General features: G+C 42.4%; 1 protein-coding gene across 7 annotated transcripts in view; it reads left to right on the top strand.

Moving 5' to 3' along the window:
- Positions 1-19,735, top strand: part of LOC129862758 (transcription factor SOX-6-like) — a 155,596-nt gene that overhangs the window by 77,343 nt on the left and 58,518 nt on the right. For 6 of the 7 annotated variants that reach the window (XM_055934709.1, XM_055934712.1, XM_055934710.1 and 3 more), the window contains one exon: positions 19,332-19,421. In XM_055934709.1, the coding sequence (XP_055790684.1) occupies positions 19,332-19,421 (90 nt within the window). The remainder of the gene's footprint in view (positions 1-19,331; positions 19,422-19,735) is intronic. The other variant, XM_055934714.1, reaches the window with a different exon arrangement.

Below are 19,735 nucleotides of genomic sequence, written 5' to 3'. Positions count from 1 at the left end.
TAGAAATGTTCAGAAACATCTTCTATTCGTACTTACAATAAAAGTTACTCCAAAATGGCACACGACTTTATTCACCATTCAGCTCATATCAGACAAATCATAATCCAAAACACAACCAAAACAAACCGTAAATGCATCCAACAAATTTGTAGTCACAAGCTTGATGTAGTCATTGCGTGCAAGGAATATGGGACCAAATACTAAACTTTTGACGACTGTAATACATAAAGGGCTTATTTTTTTTGCACATTTATGAAAATACCCTCAAATAAATAATTCATACCCTAATATCTTAAATCTACTCTCCAAATACATATGGAGGGTGTATCAAATCAACCAATCAAAATCCAGTCAAATGTATCACATAATGTTTATGTACATGAGCAGTTTATGGTCTCACCTAGCGCTGTGGCGGTCACAAAATTTTGCCAGTCGGTGATTGTCAAGCAAATAACTGTCGGTCTCACGGTAATTGACCGTTAATTAATGTAAACACATTTAGCATCTCCTGGCTTCTACACATAGCCTACAAGCCACTGATATAGACCTTTGGAACATCTACATTTTAAAAAGTCTAATAAATCCATGTAATATAGCTTACACCTTCAGAATAAATCAATTATTTATTTTAGACAGGTCCAAAGAAACATGCTATTTCAGAAGAACAGAATAGCATACTCTGAGTTGTCCTTATGTTAGGTCCTGAACTAACTATGCCATATGGTTGTGGGCTACACTAGTTCATTTATCAAGATTTGCTTAGAATTCCGCGGCATTATTTGACATTATTTTATAGTATGAAGAATACAATTGAACATAGCTAAATAAAATAGAAAGGATATTTTCTCCAAACGATTTGAGGGAGTGAGCACATTTGGCTATTCTGTGTTGAGTGTTAATGAAGAAATAGGTCCTCCTTTATGTATAATTTAGAGTTATTCATGTAACTTTAATGGTTCTACAAACGTTGGGCTATATGTTTTGATTTTCAATACATTGTAAGGCTGCATGATGCGACTAATGATGATTTGAAAAACGTCACTTGAAAGTCATGAGCTCTGCTTTGGTTTTTTGCGCAGACTGTACAGACTTCGTCATTCTCTTATTCACATTTTGAGAAGCACTTGATAATTCCTTTAATTTCCCCTTTGTGTGGCCATAATGCACCCTAAAAAAATCCATGCCTTTTGCAGCCCTTCTCCCTGAGTGCTGTTTGCTCCAAAGCACCTCTCATCTCACTCACATGGCTTTCCAACACGTGATCGTGTCTTTCTCACAGGCTACAAGTGAAGACAGACACATCCGGGATGCAACTGCCCACGTCCTTATTCAATTCCAAGGTGCATATTGAAGATATTGGAAGAACTGTCCACATTTACTTTTTGTCAGCCAACAAGATGAGTAGCCTAATGGACAGCAAAAGCACTAGCCTTTGTCAATCTACTATCCCCCATTGTACAAAAGTTTACCTACTCTATTCTGTGCGAGAAATAAATATTCCAAACATACTCTGGGACAGTTGTGGGATGCGATAGATCCCAAATTAATACAACCACTAGCATCCCAAAAGCTTTTTTACGCAATGAGGCTGACACAACGTTTAGCTTAAAATGTTGATAAACTATTAGGCTATTTCTTCACATTATAAGCACAGCAATGCGCACCCGGCAGTAGGCTATAAGCCTGAATGTTCCATCAGCGGAAAAGACCATTATCAAAAGTGACCGTAAATGCGATTATGCATGTAATGCTTTTATGATAAAGGTGCATTTTTATGGTTAAAATGATCTTCCCCAAACTTGAAGCTCACACGCTGCTTATGTATGGCAGTTAGGCTCTACACCACTGGTAAAGCGGATTAATGTGCTTAACTTTGAAGTTATTTGGCCACTTTAGTTGTGATACAAACCTTATCAAAACATATATAGGCCTATGGGCTAGGCTACATGAGGTGTGCGACTATGATTAGAAAACGTCACAAAAAAAAGGCATTCTTTCTTGCCTTAAACTGGGCATCATTCACAAGTGATAACATATAATTCACAAGTGATAGGCTAATATTGTCACCCATCAGACTATACTTGATTTAATCTTGTCTTTACATACTAAATAATATATGTGTGAAATTGCATAGCCTAGAGAAATGTTGGTCCACATGAGCTCATGGGCTCTCATGAAGTGTGTGATTAGATTTTCGATCACATTTGTATTGACGTCAGAGCGATTTGAGGTACAATAGAGTGCTGAGTACCAGGCAGTTAGCAAGTTTGATAGGTTACTAATGACCATCAGCAGCATCAGAGCTTTGGAGAAGCCGAATGACTTTGACTAGATGGCCACGTGGAGTTTGACTCAAGAGTAGGTATACAAGGTGCAGGGGAATGCTTATGTGCTATTTCCCTCAACAATGCAGTACATTCATCAATAATCAAGTCGAAAAAAACAACTAGTGGAAGTAATAGAATAGGTCATATGCAATGTAATAATAGACTGTATTTAAAAATATAAAGTGGGTAGTGAAGTCAATAGTATATATTAGAACAGCAGCTTTGACTGTGTGTGTGTTTGTGTGTGTGTGTGTTTATGGGTGTGTGTGTGTGTGTGTGTGTGTGTGTGTGTGTGTGTGTGTGTGTGTGTGTGTGTGTGTGTGTGTGTGTGTGTGTGTGTGTGTGTGTGTGTGTGTGTATCTACGTTTGTGTGTAAGGGTAATATACAGTAAGTATATTTTAATACTCAAAAAAGTAGTTAACAGAATTCTATGTGTAAAATTAAATGAATTCATATAATCAAAACATGGTGAAATATACAGTAATGGTACGTTGTTAATAAAAATAAAAAACAGGCCTATTGTTTCACTCCTAATTAGTAAGACTGTCGTCCCCAGAGACCCACCAGTCACATTGATCGCACTGAGAGCACTTAGCCAAGGCAAAATGAATTAGAAAAACCAATAACCCAAACACTGTGTTGTAGATTAGGATTCAACCATCCATTGGCTACAAGTAACATCTTTCTGTTTTAGCTCCCTTTTTGAAGTTTGAGATCACGATGACATGAATTACAGCGACGATGCCTCAGGGCACTGTACTGTAACCCTTAGAATTTCAGTTCCTTCACTCGTACATGAAATATTGTTGATGATGTTGTATTTACATTTTTGGCATTTGACCATTCCCATTGAGCTTAATAGTTGGGTTCATTTCATTCAATGTGTTTGGCTAACGAGAGCAGGAGATCAATACATCACTAATGCTGAGAGATGGATGCAGTCCCTTCTAAATGAATGCATTGATTGGCTCTGAGAACATCTCTCCACAAACTCAAATGCAGCCATAAACATATAGATCTAGATTGATGTGGATTGAAGTGCTGCTATGTACCGATCTCTTTACAGAAACACATTTCTCAAACTACTGTACTTTTGTATCCTTTTCTTTCTTTTCTTTTTTCTTTTTGAAGGGTTCTCTTTTAAGAACAACTATTCATCATTTTAGACACCTACGCTACCATTCCAAAGTTTGGGGTCACTTAGAAGTGTCCTTGTTTTTGAAAGAAAAGCACATTTTTCCCCCATTAAAATAACAACAAATTGATCAGAAATACAGTGTAGACATTGTTAATGTTGTAAATTACTATTGTAGCTGGAAACGGCTGATTTTTAATGGAATATCTATATAGGTGTACAGAGGCCCATTATCAGCAACCATCACTCCTGCAAAACACCAGTCATTTCTATGTGACCCCAAACTTTTGAACGGTTGTGTAAATACAACAACTTGAAGGTGTTATTTCTATAAAATGTCAGTATGATGCTGTATTCTGATTTCAATTACTGTACAATCTTGTACTGTGACCACATATGGGACTCAGCCTTAAATGGAATTTGAACTCATAACCTCTTGGTCGCTAGCAAAGAGAAATGTCCTGCTATAGTGCAGCTACACCACCAGATCTGTGAGTGTGAAAGATATATGGCCACATACTTATTGGCAAGAATGCACTTCTGCACTTTGCTAAAAGCTGCCCAGATTCAAGTAAATAATTGTCCAATTATCACCACCAACATAAAACTAGCAGTGCTCAGGGACACTTGACGTAGAGTATACATTAATTCTTTGGGGATTTGAACATTTTAGTTGGGAGTGCGTCAATGTATCTGCAGTGCCACCAGGTTCATACGAATTGCATGGAACATACTGTGTATTAACACACTCTCAAAAAACAAGGGTAGGGTTAGGGTGTACTACATTGTCGTTACCTGGGGTACAACAAGGTAAAATGTTAACTTTACAGGTGCACAATGAACTCACATGGTACAGTTGTCAACATGTAGGTATAATGGGACATTTTTCTACCTAATATTTGGAATATAAGACACGATCATCACTGCACTTTGGTAGGTGGGGGCAATATACTGGTGGGGCTCATTAGCATATTTGGAGGTGTGGTGAAATATGTGTATTTGTGCCAACCGTCAGTGGAAGTGTTGTAGCAGTTTAAGTGTTTGATAGTTATGCCAATGCAAATCCTTTGATACTGTTCATTCTGCAAATGTTGTAAGATAATGTGTCGGTAATGAGCAGCACTAAGCTGCACTGTGAAGAGGTTATTAATATGAATGTTCCAGTAACTTAATGTCAACTTAATGTCAACTTGTTGCTGTGAATTACTCATTTCTTAACTGGAAACTACTTGGCAGTAAGTTATTTTAAAAGTCACAGTAACTTGCTGCCACCAGCAATCTTGACAATAACCTACTCTGCCTTCACTGACTCTTCTGTTGACAACATGCACATCACTTGCTGATTGGCAGCATACTGTAACAGCACCAGCCTATCAGAAGATTGCAGGCGTGGCTTTCAGCTAGCTTTTTTTCGGTCTCCCATAAGGGAAGGTTATCCCAATTAATATGCTCTGTTTATAAACATTAAGCTTGTACACTGTCAGTTCTGCAGCCTTGTTAAAAGGCTGACAAGTGCATGTGATACCAAAGAACCATACAATAGCTCATTTATGACTAGTCACCATGTAATTGTAATACTCACTTCCCTTCCAGACCATCAAGTTAGTGAGTGTGATGGATTAGCAATAACCCACTTGTAATTAGATGTCCATAAATTATTGAAAATTAAACATTAACTTTCTGTGAACCAACTTCCATTAAGCTACTAGAAATGCACAGTAACCTCTTCACAGTGCAGCTCTTGATTGTCACAAGTTTAAACAAAGATTGCAGTACTGACAATGTCAAAAGAGGTGCTCAACCTTCATCAACATAATGATAAAACCACTTAAACTGGTACAACATTTCCACTGAAGGTTGGCACAAATACAACATATTATAGACCATGCCCCCACATATGCTAATGAGCCCCCGCCAGCACAATGCCCCACCTATATTTCAAAGTGCAGTAATGATTGTACCTAGTGGGAAGTGGGAATTTACCACATAGGACTGGCAAAAATCCACTTGTATGACCCTCCAACTGTTAATTACTAGTAGGAAACATGTCTATCATCCCTGAGCTCTGAATTCTCCCACATGCTGACAAATTGTTGCAAGTTCAAATCCAGAGAGTATTTATGCACTTTTAGGGCAAGATTATATCATATCCACGCTAGTGGACACCCACATAGCGATTGTTTTGGAACTGCGTTAGAGCTGTCAAATCCACAAGTGTCTTCTGGCATTATACCTGAAGCAGAAATTGCCATTGGCTGCATAGAGCTGCTTTAAGGGAAATCCCTTGTAGCCTTACAAGTTGGAACACTGGAATGTGATATGTAATCTACACCTAGAAATCCTCATTATTGTCAGCTATCGAGTGTTTACGCTTGATCTCATTGACTCTAGGCCTTAATGTCAAGTGTCCCTCTGCACTTAAACTTTTTAGTTGATAATCGCACAAATATTGACTTGATTCCGGGCAACTTTTATCGAAGTGCAGTAATATATTCTTGCCAATAAATCGGGCCTTTCACATGTGAAAACGTGTTTTTGGAACACTTCACATGTGACATTTCCAAAAACAAATGTTTTCACATGTGCAAAACATGTGGAAATGTCTTGTGAAGTCATGTGGTTTTTCCGTAAGGGGTGGTATACGGCTAATTGTGGCCCTTGCAATGATTTTTCTTGTGTGGTCCAACAGACTCTCATATCTCCACAGCTAGTTTAGCCTAGGCTAGCTCTGCCTGCAGCCGTGGGTTGTGTTTCAAATGACACCCTATTCCATATATAGTGCACTACTTTGACCAGAGCGCTATTACCCCCTCGTTAAAAATAATGCACTATATAGGAAATGGGGTGCCATTTGGGAGGCATCGCAGGCCTGGGGATCCGATCACAACATCTAATGGCTTAACCAGCTCGAGGGCAACATCAAAGGAGTCCAACTTTGCTTAACCCCTGTCTGTGACAATAGACTCATTGTGTGCTTCTCCACTTTGTTCTCTCTCAGCGATGATAGGCCATTTCAGCATCTCTGTCAATGCCACTCAAAACGCAGAGCGGGTTTTCCCTTGGCACTATTGTTCCTGGGATAGATAGAGGGAGAGAGAGAGAGTGTGTGTGTACATGTGCACTCGCGCAAACATGTGTCTGTGTTAGGGCTGATCCCAATTAGTCAACTGGTCGATTGTTTGGTCGTTAGGCTGTTGGTCGACCGAGATTGTTTTAGTCGAGCAGTAACAAATATATATATATATATTTGCGCCAATCTCAGTGAACGAATCCATTACGGAGGCTTAGATTAAAAGCAAATTTATGCTTGATCCGAAAATGTGGTCGGAGGCTCCATATGGAGGGTGTGACGCAATTGCGGAGCCTCCAGAGGCATGCAGAGGCCAAATCGAACTCTGTACCGCATCGCCATCCGCCTCCCAAATGTTGTAACAATGTACAGGGCTCTGTATAGCTCCTCATTGACATGGTTGGTTGATGGTAGGTGGCGGCGGTGCTTCCTGTATAAACACAAACTCACTTCCTTGACAACAGGTCTGGACTGCTCCGCGAAGCGCAAGAAGTATGAAAGCCCTGACTTCTGCTGAGGCCATATCCCCGTAAATTCTGCATGGCAAATGCAGACGTCGGATTGACCATGCGCCCAGATGCACAATGCCCTTCTCTCTCCAGAATGCGCTCTCTCCCGCCAATTTGTGCACATTCATTGTTTCATAACTTCATAATGTGAATTCTTTGAGTTTGATTGATAGTGTATATCAATTCCCCATTACATATCAAATCAAATGTTATTTGTCACATACACATGGTTAGCAGATGTTATTGCGAGTGTAGCGAAATGCTTGTGCTTCTAGATCCGACAGTGCAGTAATATCTAACAGGTAATATCTAACAATTCCACAACAAAACCTAATATCTAACACATTCCACAACAAAACCTAATACACACAATCTAGTGAAGGAATGGGATAAGAATATATAAGTATAAAATATATGGATGAGCAGTGACAGAGCGGCTAAGATGCAATAGATAGTAAAGAATAGATAGTGAAGGATACAGTATACAGTATATACATATGAGATGAGAAATGTGAGATATGTAAACATTCTTAAAGTGCCTTTTTTATAAGTGACTAGTGTTCCATTTATTAAAGTGGCCAATGATATCAAGTCTGTAGGTAGACAGCCGCCTCTCTGTGCTAGTGGTGGCTGTTTAACAATCTGATGGCCTTGAGATAGAAGCTGTTTTTCAAACTCTCTGTCCCAGTTCTGATGCACCTGTACTGACCTCGCCTTCTGGATGGAAGCGGGGTGAACAGATAATGGCTCGGGTGGTTATTGTACTTGATGATCTTTTTGCCTTCCTGTGACATCGGGTGTTGTAGATGTCCTAGAGGGCAGGTAGTTTGCCCCTGGTGATGTGTTGTATAGACCGCACCACCCTCTGGAGAGCCCTGCGGTTGTGGGCGGTGCAGTTGCCGTACTAGGCGGTGATACAGCCCGACAGGATGCTCTCAATTATGCACCTGTAAAAGTTAGTGAGGGTTTTCAGTGACAAGCCACATTTTTTTCAGATTCCTAAGGTTGAAGAGGTGCTGTTGCGCCTTCTTCACCACACTGTCTGTGTGCGTGGACCATTTCAGTTTGTCCGTGATATGTACACCGAGGAACTTAAAACTTTCCACCTTCTCCACTGCTGTCCCATCGATGTGGATAGGGGGGTACTCCCTTTTCTGTTTCCTGAAGTCCACGATCATCTCTTTTGTTTTGCTGACATTGAGTGAGAGGTTATTTTCCTGACACCACACTCCTAGGCCCTCACCTCCTCCCTGTAGGCTGTCTCGTCGTTGTTGGTAATCAAGCCTACCACTGTAGTGTCGTCTGCAATCTTGATGATTAAGTTGGAGGAGTGCAAGGCCACGCAGTCATGGGTGAACAGGGAGTACAGGAGAGGACTGAGAACGCACCCTTGTGGGGCCCCAGTGTTGAGGATCAGCGCCGTGGAGATGTTGTTTCCTACCATCACCATCTGGGGTCGGCCCGTCAGGAAGTCCAGGACCCAGTTGCACAGGGCGGGGTTGAGACTCAGGGTCTCAAGCTTAATGATGAGTTTGGAGGGTACTATGGTGTTGAATGCTGAGCTGTAGTCAATGAACAGCATTCTTACATAGGTATTCCTCTTGTCCATATAAGATAGGGCAGTGTGATGGTGATTGCATCATCTGTGGACCTACTGGGGTGGTAAACAAATTGGAGTGGGTTTAGGGTAACAGATAGGGTGGAGGTGATATGATCCTTGACTAGTCTCTCAAAGCACTTCATGATGACAGAAGTGAGAGCTATGGGGGGATAGTCATTTAGTTCAGTTACCTTAGCCTTCGTGGTAACAGGAACAATGGTGGCCATCTTGAAGTATGTGGGAACAGCGGACTGGGATAGGGATTGATTGAATATGTCCGTAAACACACCAGCCAGCTGGTCTGCGCATGCTCTGAGGATGCGGCTAGGGATGTCTGGACCGGCAGCCTTGCGAGGGTTAACACGTTTGAATGTTTCACTCACGTCGGCTGCAGTGAAGGAGAGTCCACAGATTTTGGTAGCGGGCCGTGTCAGTGGCACTGTATTGTCCTCAAAGCGAGCAAATAAGTTGTTTAGTCTGTCTGGGAGCAAGACATCCTGGTCCGCGACGGGGCTGGTTTTCTTTTTGTAATCCATAATTGACTGTAGACCCTGCCACATACCTCTTGTGTCTGAGCCGTTGAATTGTGACTCTACTTTGTCTCTATACTGACGCTTAGCTTGTTTGATTGCCTTGCGGAGGGAATAGCTTCACTGTTTGTATTCGGTCGTGTTTCCGGTCACCTTGCCCTGGTTAAAAGCAGTGGTTCGCGCTTTGGGTTTCGCGCGAATGCTGCCATCAATCCACGGTTTCTGGTTTGGGAATGTTTTAATAGTTGCTGTGTGTACAACATCGCCGATGCACTTACTAATAAACTCGCTCACCGAATCAGCGTATTCGTCAATGTTGTTGTTTAACACAGTGCGGAACATATCCCAATCCACGTGATCGAAGCAATCTTGAAGCGTGGAATCAGATTGGTCGGACCAGCGTTGAACAGACCTGAGCGCGGGAGCTTCCTGTTTTAGTCTCTGTCTATAGGCTGGGAGCAACAAAATGGAGTCGTGGTCAGCTTTTCCAAAAGGAGGGCCGTATATGCGTCGCGGAAGTTAGAATAACAATGATCTAGGGTTTTACCAGCCCTGGTAGCACAATCGATATTCTGATAGAATTTAGGGAGTCTTGTTTTCAGATTAGCCTTCTTAAAATCCCCAGCCACAATGAATGCTGCCTCAGGATATGTGGTTTCCAGTTTACATAGAGTCAAATAAAGTTTGTTCAGGGCCGTCGATGTGTCTGCTTGGGGGGAAATATATGCGGCTGTGATTATAATTGAAGAGAATTCTCTTGGTAGATAATGCAGTCGACATTTGATTGTGAGGAATTCTAAGTCAGGTGAACAGAAGGACTTGAGTTCCTGTATGTTGTTATGATCACACCACGTCTCGTTAATCATAAGGCATACCCCCCGCCCCTCTTCTTACCAGAAAGATGCTTGTTTCTGTCGGCGCGATGCGTGAAGAAATCAGCTGGCTGTACCGACTCCGATAGCGTATCTCGAGTGAGCCATGTTTCCGTGAAGCAAAGAACGTTACAGTCTCTTATGTCTCTCTGGAATGCTACCCTTGCTCGGATTTCATCAACCTTGTTGTCAAGAAACTGGACATTGGAGCTTAAAGCATCAGACAAGCTCAATGCATATAGGTGATTTTATTCAAATGCATCTATATATGTCTATATATGGAAAAAAATACACGTTTAAAGATGCCGACCAATTGATTGGTCGAAAGAACAGAAAAATCTTGGTCTACAAAGATTTTTTTTAGCCGGGGACAGCCTTAGTCTGTGTACACGTGTGTGTGTGTGTGTGTGTCTTTCAGTGTATCCGGAAATAACTCTCTAAAAAGAGGTGTGCAACTATTCCGTCTAGCCTGCCTGACAATCTGTATAATTAAGCACTCCTATTCAGTCACCTTTTGCTCGTACCCTTCTATTTCTTTACAACTGTACCAGTCATGTCGCTAGCAGTTACTTTTCCTCACTTAGGATTCATTATGTTTCATAGACCAATCATCTTTTCTCATATCATAATCCTCTTTTCTCATAAAGCATATCCCATTTAGGTGTTACCTTATGGGCATTACCCGCCCCCCCTTACGAGTAGCAAAGGGCACCCTATTCCCTATGTGGTGCACTACTTTTGTCCAGGGTCCATAGGGCTCTGTTTTAAAAGTAGTGGACAATATAAGGAATAGGGTGCCATTTGCGACACAGCCTCATCATAAGGGGGGGGGGGGGGGGGGTAAAGCCGAGAGTAAGTGTCATCTGGATGAACAGTAATCCTTTGTGGAACCCACAGTAACCCACATTCTAATATGTGAAGTGTGTGTTTGTGTGTGTATGCATGTTGGTGCTTGTGTGGGTGCAGGCAGGTGGTAGTAGTGCTGGTACAGTGGTAGGTAGTGGTGGTGCAGAGAGAATAAGGTCAGGGTAAGGGTTAAGCCTATAGGCTAATTATACAAGGTATTTGACTCGAGGCTTCGCATTGCCACTGCGTTTGCCCTTCTCTATAGGATTGGCAGCTTGCGTGTGTCTGTGTCTGTGTGTGTGTGTGTGCATACATACATTTGAGTGTGTGTATTTAACAAGTTTGTGTGATTGTACCTCTTCCCATCCTCCTCCACATCTCTATATAGTCGTCTGTTTCCCTGTTTTCCCCGTAATGAAGAGGGATCTCTGCTGTAATGATCTGTGGCAGAGTGCCTTAACTACATCAAGCCACGGGATGCCCAGTAGCCTTTTCCACAGCTTGGCAGTTGGCCAAATGATCATATGGTCCTTTTGATAGACCTCATCCAGTCCCCCACACACCTCCCTGGAGTACCTGAGGTAGACCAGAACTCCCTCAAATACACCAAACATGTTTGTCTTTTTTTGAAACAACTGTTTTTTTTACCAAAGACATTTTGTATCCCCAAATTGTCAAAGAGTAGCAGGCCTCAAATTCAGCATGTGGCATAAAATACACAACGTATAGTGGTTCAGAGTTTGTTTTAAAGAGCGGGAGGCAGTAACAGTGTCTGTGAGTGGGTTTGATAATCGCCCCCCATTACAGATGATATATAATGAACCAGCTGCTTGTGTGACGTTCTTGTGTGCTATTCTCTCTCTGTGCGTCCGGATGTCTTTCCAAGCCCCTCGGATGTCTTTCCAAACCCCTCGGATTCTCCCTGTTCGGATGCGTCGACAGCGGTGGGGGCCTGTGGGCAGACATACTAGGTCGGCCTCTCACTCTCGAAAGCACTCAGCTGTCGACCCCCCCCCCCCAACACCTCTTCTACCCCCTGTGAATCCAACCACTCCCACCCCAACCTCCTGTTACCCTATGCCCCCCCCCCCCCCACAACAACACTTCTATTGTGTCTCCGCCTCACATGGTGTTGGGGATAGGGTTTCCTCAAATCACGACTAAAGTGCAAACCGAATCCAATGGACTTTTTGGATGAGTGCGGAGGGGTGAGGTATTCTGAAACATGACAGGGGTGAGACGTTCTCTTTCTTTTGAATTGTATTTGCACTGAGAGACTCCAGGTGTGATAAGCAAGTACTCTGGTCCTCTGGTAGCTCAGTTGGTAGCACAGGAGGTTGGTGGCACCTTAATTGGGGAGGACGGGCTCATTGACTTGTGCGGAATGAGTGGAACGGTATCAAATACATTGGGGGGAAAAAAAGGTTTTGCTCCGTTCCCAGGACTACCCGTACGTCAAATGTATGCACGCATGAATGTAAGTCGCTTAGGATACAAGCGTCTGCTTGTATACTGTCGGGTCCGAAATGATTGACACCCTTGACACCCATTTTTATCAAGGTTGTTAATCATTTTGGACCCTACTGTATAAGTCGAGGCTGGGTTCTAAGTTGACGGTTAAAAGCGCAGTATTAAGTTTCTTCATACTATAATTGGGCTACTGTACAACTGACGCCGTGACTGTCACACAAATAACTGAGGTCTACCCAGAACAGGATGAAGTTCGTTCACTGGGGTTCGACTTTACAGGAGGTTCAGCGAGAAATGTACTGTACGGTATTAGAACAGATTTGCCTCTGTCGTGTAGACTATGGACTTATGTCAGCTCCATACAAAACATTTCTATCTGCAACTGCCAATGTAGCCGCACCCAACGGGAGGAAGCACAGCAGCCGTTTTAGTCCAGGAAACTGTGTGCGCGTCCCAATTCCCCACATTTCTACTTTTCTGGGCACTTTTTCACTTCCCTTCATATACCAAATCCAACGGGTTTCAAGTGCGTACTTCGGGAGAACGAATTGGAACATGAAGAGAGTGGAAGTGAGAATGGCTATGTGGTCGAAGCTTGCGGGTCAGATGCTGGTCAGTTGATCAGGTCATACAGGCTAGTATGTTGCTACCCCCTTCAACCAGCCACCATCCACCCTCTCTGAAGGAGCAGCATGCAGGCATTCTCCAACCATGGCCAACGTTTGGACCAGGGTGAAGTTCACCCAAGATGCTGATCTTGGATCGGTTTTGTATTTTTCCCACTAATGGTTAAGGTTAGGATTGGGGATGGCTAGCTGACCCTAGAGCTGTACCTAGGAGACACTTCTCCCTGGAGCCCGTGGCTGGCAGCTAGAACAAGAGAGAGAGGCAGAGCAGGTGTCATCTGACAGATGAAAATAGTGTCTCTGTAATGGACACGGCGCTAACACACACAACACACATCTGACTCGGACTCTAATGGTTTTACAGCACTGAGCTCTTGTAGTGGCTAGCTGGCTTCAGTACACACATTTACTTGAATCCTTAGGCTACTTGTGTGTGTGAGACAGAACAGAGCTGTGTGTGAAGTTTGGTTGCTATAGGTTCTGTGGCTGTATCTCGGGGGGAGCACGTGTGTGTGTGTGTGTGCGCGTGTTTGTGTGTGCGTGTACTGTATGTTAGTGACTGTGCTGTATGTGCTAAAGAGAGGATCTCTACTTTCCTCTCTGGCCTCTCTTGTGTTTGGACATATGTTGAGTTTTATTTCACTCTGACATAAATCCTCCTGGCCAGCTGTTCAGCCCAGCTGCTCTCTCTCTCTCTCTCTCTGCCTCTCACTTCACTCTCTGTCCTCTCGCTTTACTCTCGCTCTCTCTCGTTCTCTCCTTCTCTCCAACTGCAGTGCAACATTGGGTACTGACCCCCCCCCCCCCCTTCTGAACTAGGTATAGTGCATGTGTCTGATCCGCCCTCCTAAATAAGAAGTGGACTAACAGTAGATGGTAGCTGAGCGAACGTTGTAAATTCGTTGCTCTACCCACTCCATTTGCTGTGGGCGGGAAGAAGAGTTGATATTGCTCATTCGTGTATATTGATTGATTTAGACTTGGGTGGGGGATCTCGATGGTTCTCTTATTTAAGCTTCAGTGCTGTAGGTATCATGCATTAATAACCATTGGGAGGATTTAAAAAAAAAACGAACCTTAAATTAGCGGTTAGGACAACTGCGTGCGTGCGTGCGTGCGTGTTTGCGTGCGTGCGTGCATGAGAGAAAGCAAGGGAAAGAGAGAGGAGAGATATCATTCTTATCTTTCCAAGTGGTGACCTCATGCTAGGCTACTGTAGACAGTACAGGCTCGACTCCTAAACTCCTGGCAGTGTCCTCCCTCCATGACTGTTGACGCTTGCCTGCCGCACAACATTACACGCCTGGGGTTTCTGTTAAACACCATAAACACTTGCTTTTGGCACAACGCTGAGACAGCCAGGTGATAAAAAGTCTGTTTACACCAAACACAATCTCTGATACTTGGCTGGCTGGCTGGTCTCCACAGATTTACAATGACAGCGTTGTCTGTGTGGTTTAGCACCCAATAGAAGCACCGTGGGGCTTTCCTCCCACCTTATTCTCCTCTTTCTTCTCCTCCCCTCTCCTCTTTTCCTACCTCTTCTCGCCCCACTCACTCCTCTCCTTCCTCTTCGTCCTCTTCCCTTCTACTCTCCCTCTTCAATCCCCTCCTTTTTCCTATTCTCCCTCTCTCCCCTTCTCCATCCTTCCCCTTCTCCCTCAGTTCTCTGGACCTTGTTCACAAGTTGTTCATCATTTGAATATCCCCTCTATTAGGGGAAGGAGAGTGAGTGTGGAATTTTTATCCAGTCCCCAATCTAAACAGCACTTGATCCCCATTCTGTAGGGTTAAGAAAGGAGGGAGAGATAGAGACCCATCTAGGCTTAAACACATAATTTCCTCCTCTCTTCTCCTCTCCATTCCTCTGCCTCTTGCTCTTTCTTCCTCCTTCTCTTTTCAGATGTGTTTATCAGTTTGAGGGTTATACATCGTGGATAACCGTCACACACACACATGCGTGTGCATCTAATTTATACACTGTAAAACTTCTCCCTTTCAATGTACAGCATTATACTGGCACCAGAGTTGCCAGCTCAATACTGTAATGCTGTAAACGTACAGACATTCTCCCTAGTGCTGAGCGATTAACCACAATTTCGTTTTTTAAACAACTGGTTGGCCTAAGTTGGTTAAATTATTTTTATTTTTCTTGTGAGCTCAATGCGCAAATTGCAGTTTCTCTAAAGAATCAGATCCAGCCTGAGCTGGGCGATGTATGGGCGATGTAGTAGGGAGTTGTAGTTTTCAGCAGGCAAATATTCTACATAGTTTAGTGGATCAAATGTGGTAATTAACTACAATGACCATAATCCTTTGCAAATCTACTTGTCTGGTCTGTGTTTTTTACGCCTGTTATGGAGGAGACAGAAGAATGCACAATTGTGAGGTGATATAGAGAGCAGCTGTTGCTTCCCAAGGTATCTCTACCTGAAAATACATGATCTAAGTGATTGATAGTTGGTATTCAGCAGTCATAAAAGTATCCCCTATTTACTTTGAAGAACTACAAAATATAGAGATGCGATGACTTGGAATTCAATTATAAAGTCATCAAATAAAACAACTGTTATATACACCACTGAAATATTTTATTAAAGTAATGTGAATCAATGATGGTCAATAAGTGAGTAATGGGCAGTCACTACCATCATGGGACTGTTTTTTTGTGTTACAGCATTCAACCCAAATAATCAAAACCGAAATCAGGGATTATGTTTTAATAATAGAACCGGAACAGAAACCAACTTTAAAAAGCACTAATCGCTCAGCACTACTGAAATCAAAATGTAAGAAAAAATTACATTTGTACATAAAATGTATTTATTCAAATTGGTAACAGCATGAACAACAAATTAAACAACAGAATTGACAATAGAAGTATAAACAGTTAACACATATGTAACCAAATAAGAGCATCGTTACAACACAAATCTAAAAAATATATTCTGTGGGGGAGAGAGAGACAAAGCGAGAGAGGGAGTTGGAATTGGGATTGGGTACAATCCTAGATCTATGATCAGGGGCAACTCCATTTGAGGAGCAGAGCATCCAGGAGAGAGAAGTCAGCACGGCATTAGCTGTTCCTCATGGGTCTCCATTACAATCCTCCTCAGTTCGGATTTTGTCAGCTCTTTTCACCCCTAGGACAAACATAGAAAAAAGAAAGGATAGAATGAGAGACCGAGAGCACCAGGGATGTTACTCTGTGGGTAAAAAGACAGGGGACAAGGGACATATCAAGCTGGTGTCGTGTGTGTACTTAGCTCACTAGAGGACTTCATTCAAACTCTGTAAGCTCTTGATAGAATGTGGCAATGCAGTGGTTGAGAACAGCTGGCTTCCTCTGGGCCACCTTGTCAAGCACTTTGTCCCATCTTCAGGGTTCATCTTCCTGTACAGCCATACGACATCAATTGAGTCGTTGAACAAATACAAATAAGACCGCTATATAGACCTACTTCAAATCCTAGCTAACTAATAAAAAATTGCAATAGCCTTCACAATATCGAGGCTTATTTTACCAGACGCGCAACATTTTCTTTTCTTTCCGTGCCACCAAACGTTTGCATTCTACTAGTAAAGTGAACAGGTTTAGCTAATACTGTCACATTATGAGACAGTGCTGTTTAAATTGAACAAATGGTTAGCAGGGAGAGGCTATACGGACACTCCTGGCCTGCAAAACTATGACGTATGTCGCACAGCTGAGAGCAGAGTGATTCAAATCACACGGAGTTGTGACAGCTGTCAGTTGTCAGTCCTTAGCAAGTCAGTTGCTAAGGTCACTGTGTCCCGGTGTTGTTGCCGTTCATGCTCTCCCCATTCAGTAGATTCTATTATGGTGACATCTAGATGGCTACCAATATTAGTTATTTATTATGTAGGCTGTTTTCCTACTTGAAATATAATATAAACAATTGGCCATTTTACTAGCTACTGCCAGCGACACTGTGTTACAGCTGCCCAGTGTGGCAAGCACCTTAGGTCGGCAGGCACCTCAATACGACACCGGTGCACTGGTCATTAGCATCGACTTTAGCGGCTTGCGAGTAGTTTCAACGGCCCATGGCTTGGTTCATGTGTAGAATGCGTCCCGTCAATCTGGGGGAAAAAACGTTGCAGCAGTAATAATATGGGTAATATCTTTTGAACTGCTAGAAACAAGCCATTTTCCCTGTAGTAATGGTAAAAACATAACGGTCACGAATCTGCGCTCAATTTATTCTCTATGGCATTAAGAGGTGTATCTAAAAGCTTATCATCACAACGATTATTATCTTCTTCTTTTTTCTAGGTCTCACAGCGAGATGTTTACGAGCAGACTGAAATGGCTTGTATCAACTTGCGCTAGCTATCTCAAATGTTAGCCATCTTGCTAGGTTAGCTAAGAAAACATGCAGTAATTCAACGTTGGCTAGCAATCAAGAGACGTATAAACAAGTCAAGGTACCTACCCACCAGCTGCTGAAAATATGCCGTTTCAAGAAGATATTTACAAAAATAGTCTGAGCTTCATGTGTCACCTAACAGCATGAGGTTGGTGCCTGAAACTGATCATTTGAATCTACAGTAGGCATAAGCTGTTACTGTAAAAATAGCATTTTTTTACAAGATTCTTCCAATTACAGTTAATAACAGTACTTTTCAGCATTGTTCCCATAATATAGTGCTATCTACAGCATTAATGCTGTAAAACAACATGTACAGCATTTTACTGTGCATTTTACAGTGTTTTACTGTTGAGATTACAGAACAGTCTTACAGTGCAGGTATGCACACACAAACACGCGCGTTTCCCTCGTACAGCGTCGAAGCACGGATGTAGAGTAGAATTAGTCGATTGTATTTTATTCTCTAAGTGAGTCAATAAATCCTCCCTCTAATTCTATTTTATGCGAAGCCTAGCAGACTGTGTGTGTTTCTCTCATAGTGAGGGAAAGACATTCTCTTCCCTTGGTTGTAAATAGTTAAAATTACTACCAAATATAAACAGTACATATCAAGCTAGGCATACTTTCAGTTTGAGAAAAAATGTTTTATTTAACTAGGCAAGTCAGTTAAGAACAAATTCTTACTTACAATGATGGCCTACCAGGGAACAGTGGGTTAACTGCCTTGTTCAGAGTACAGAACAACAGATTTTTACCTTGTCAGCTCAGGGATTCGATCCAGCAACCTTTCGGTTACTGGCTCAACGCTCTAACCAGTAGGCTATCTGCCTAGTGGCTAGATGACAAACAATCCATAAATTACGCAGGACTTTGACAGCAAAATTGTATCAACTATCTTGTTATTAGGAATCAGTTTTGGAAATTCCCTGTTTTGAGTATACAGGGTGGGAAAGGCTTTTGGAATTACATTTTGAAAACCTCTTTTGTAAGCGTTTACGTTCCGCTGCTGTTTGTTATGGGCTGCAAATGGCACTCTATTCCCTGGTCAAAAGGAGTGAACTATGTAGGGAATAGGGCACCATTTGGGACACATCCATTGCCTCGCTTTGTCGACCGTTGTTCGTGTTGATCCCGTGCAGCGTGAACTTATTGACAATAATCATAATCCAGTGTAAACATGCTAGGCTTTAATGGGACTGAATGAGGGTATGACTCAAATGGTACCCTATTCCCTATATAGTGCAATTATTTTTGTTGTTTACCAAGGCCCATAGGGCTCCAGTCAAAAGTAGTGAACTACATAGGGAATAGGGTGCCATTTGAGACACATGCTAAGTAAGTTGTGTTCCCCCGACAAGGGCCTCATGACCACAATAGCCTACACGCACAAACCTCTCAAACCAAACATTAAGCCATTCACAATGCTCATATGCTTATGAATGCTGGTCCTTTTGTTAGGATCAAGTCTCACAAATGAGCCATTGTCCACTTAACAATGTATTATCTAGAAAGCCTTTTGGTTTTTTTTGAAAACTGGAAGCGAAAAATGCCATCCTGACTGCTAGACTTCTCCGATCTCACTGAGGAATGAAACTGTTCTCATTGGGTTTACGACTGTGATAGGACCTCTGGAAGATAGACTCATGCACACAGATACACAAAAGCATGTATCCACGAACACACAAGACAGTCACACACACACACACACACACACACACAAGCCTCTTAGGGGTTATGTCGGGTGAAAAGTTTAAAACTGGGTGCATCGAGATGAAGGCTAAGCACAATATTCTTGTCTTGCCTCAGAGACACAAAAAAGTCCCATTGAAAGATTCAGAGTGGTGTATTAGTTCCCATTGCGTTCTGCTTAGGGTATAACATGTGCCTTGTTTGAAAGAACCAAGTTACTGACTTGTGTGTTTGACTTGTGTGTTCCTCTCTCCTTCCGTAGAGTCTACCTGTGTGGAGACACTTCTGTCCAGGGACTGGAAAGACAGGAGGGACAGACTGAATTCCAGCGAGCTCCTAGGTGAGGTCAAAGGTGAGACGGCTGTTATTCACGGGCTGCGTCCCAATAATATCTCCTTTCTCCTGAAATGTACACTCGTTCACTACTTCCGACAATTCTAAAAGCATTGGATGGTGGAGGTATGGACAAGTGGGTGATGGTACTGGTAGGTCAGAGTTTAATGAATGGAATGGTGGTGTTATATATTGTATATCTTAAATGTATACCTACATTCAGATATGCACTGAACAAAAATAGAAATGCAACATGCAACAATTTCAAAGGTTTTACTGAGTTACAGTTCATATAAGGAAATCAGTCAATTGAAAAAAATGTATTAGGCCCAA

Source organism: Salvelinus fontinalis, chromosome 9, assembly GCF_029448725.1.
Source record: "Salvelinus fontinalis isolate EN_2023a chromosome 9, ASM2944872v1, whole genome shotgun sequence".
NCBI classification, from domain to species: domain Eukaryota; kingdom Metazoa; phylum Chordata; class Actinopteri; order Salmoniformes; family Salmonidae; genus Salvelinus; species Salvelinus fontinalis.
This window is presented reverse-complemented; position numbering and strand designations above follow the sequence as displayed.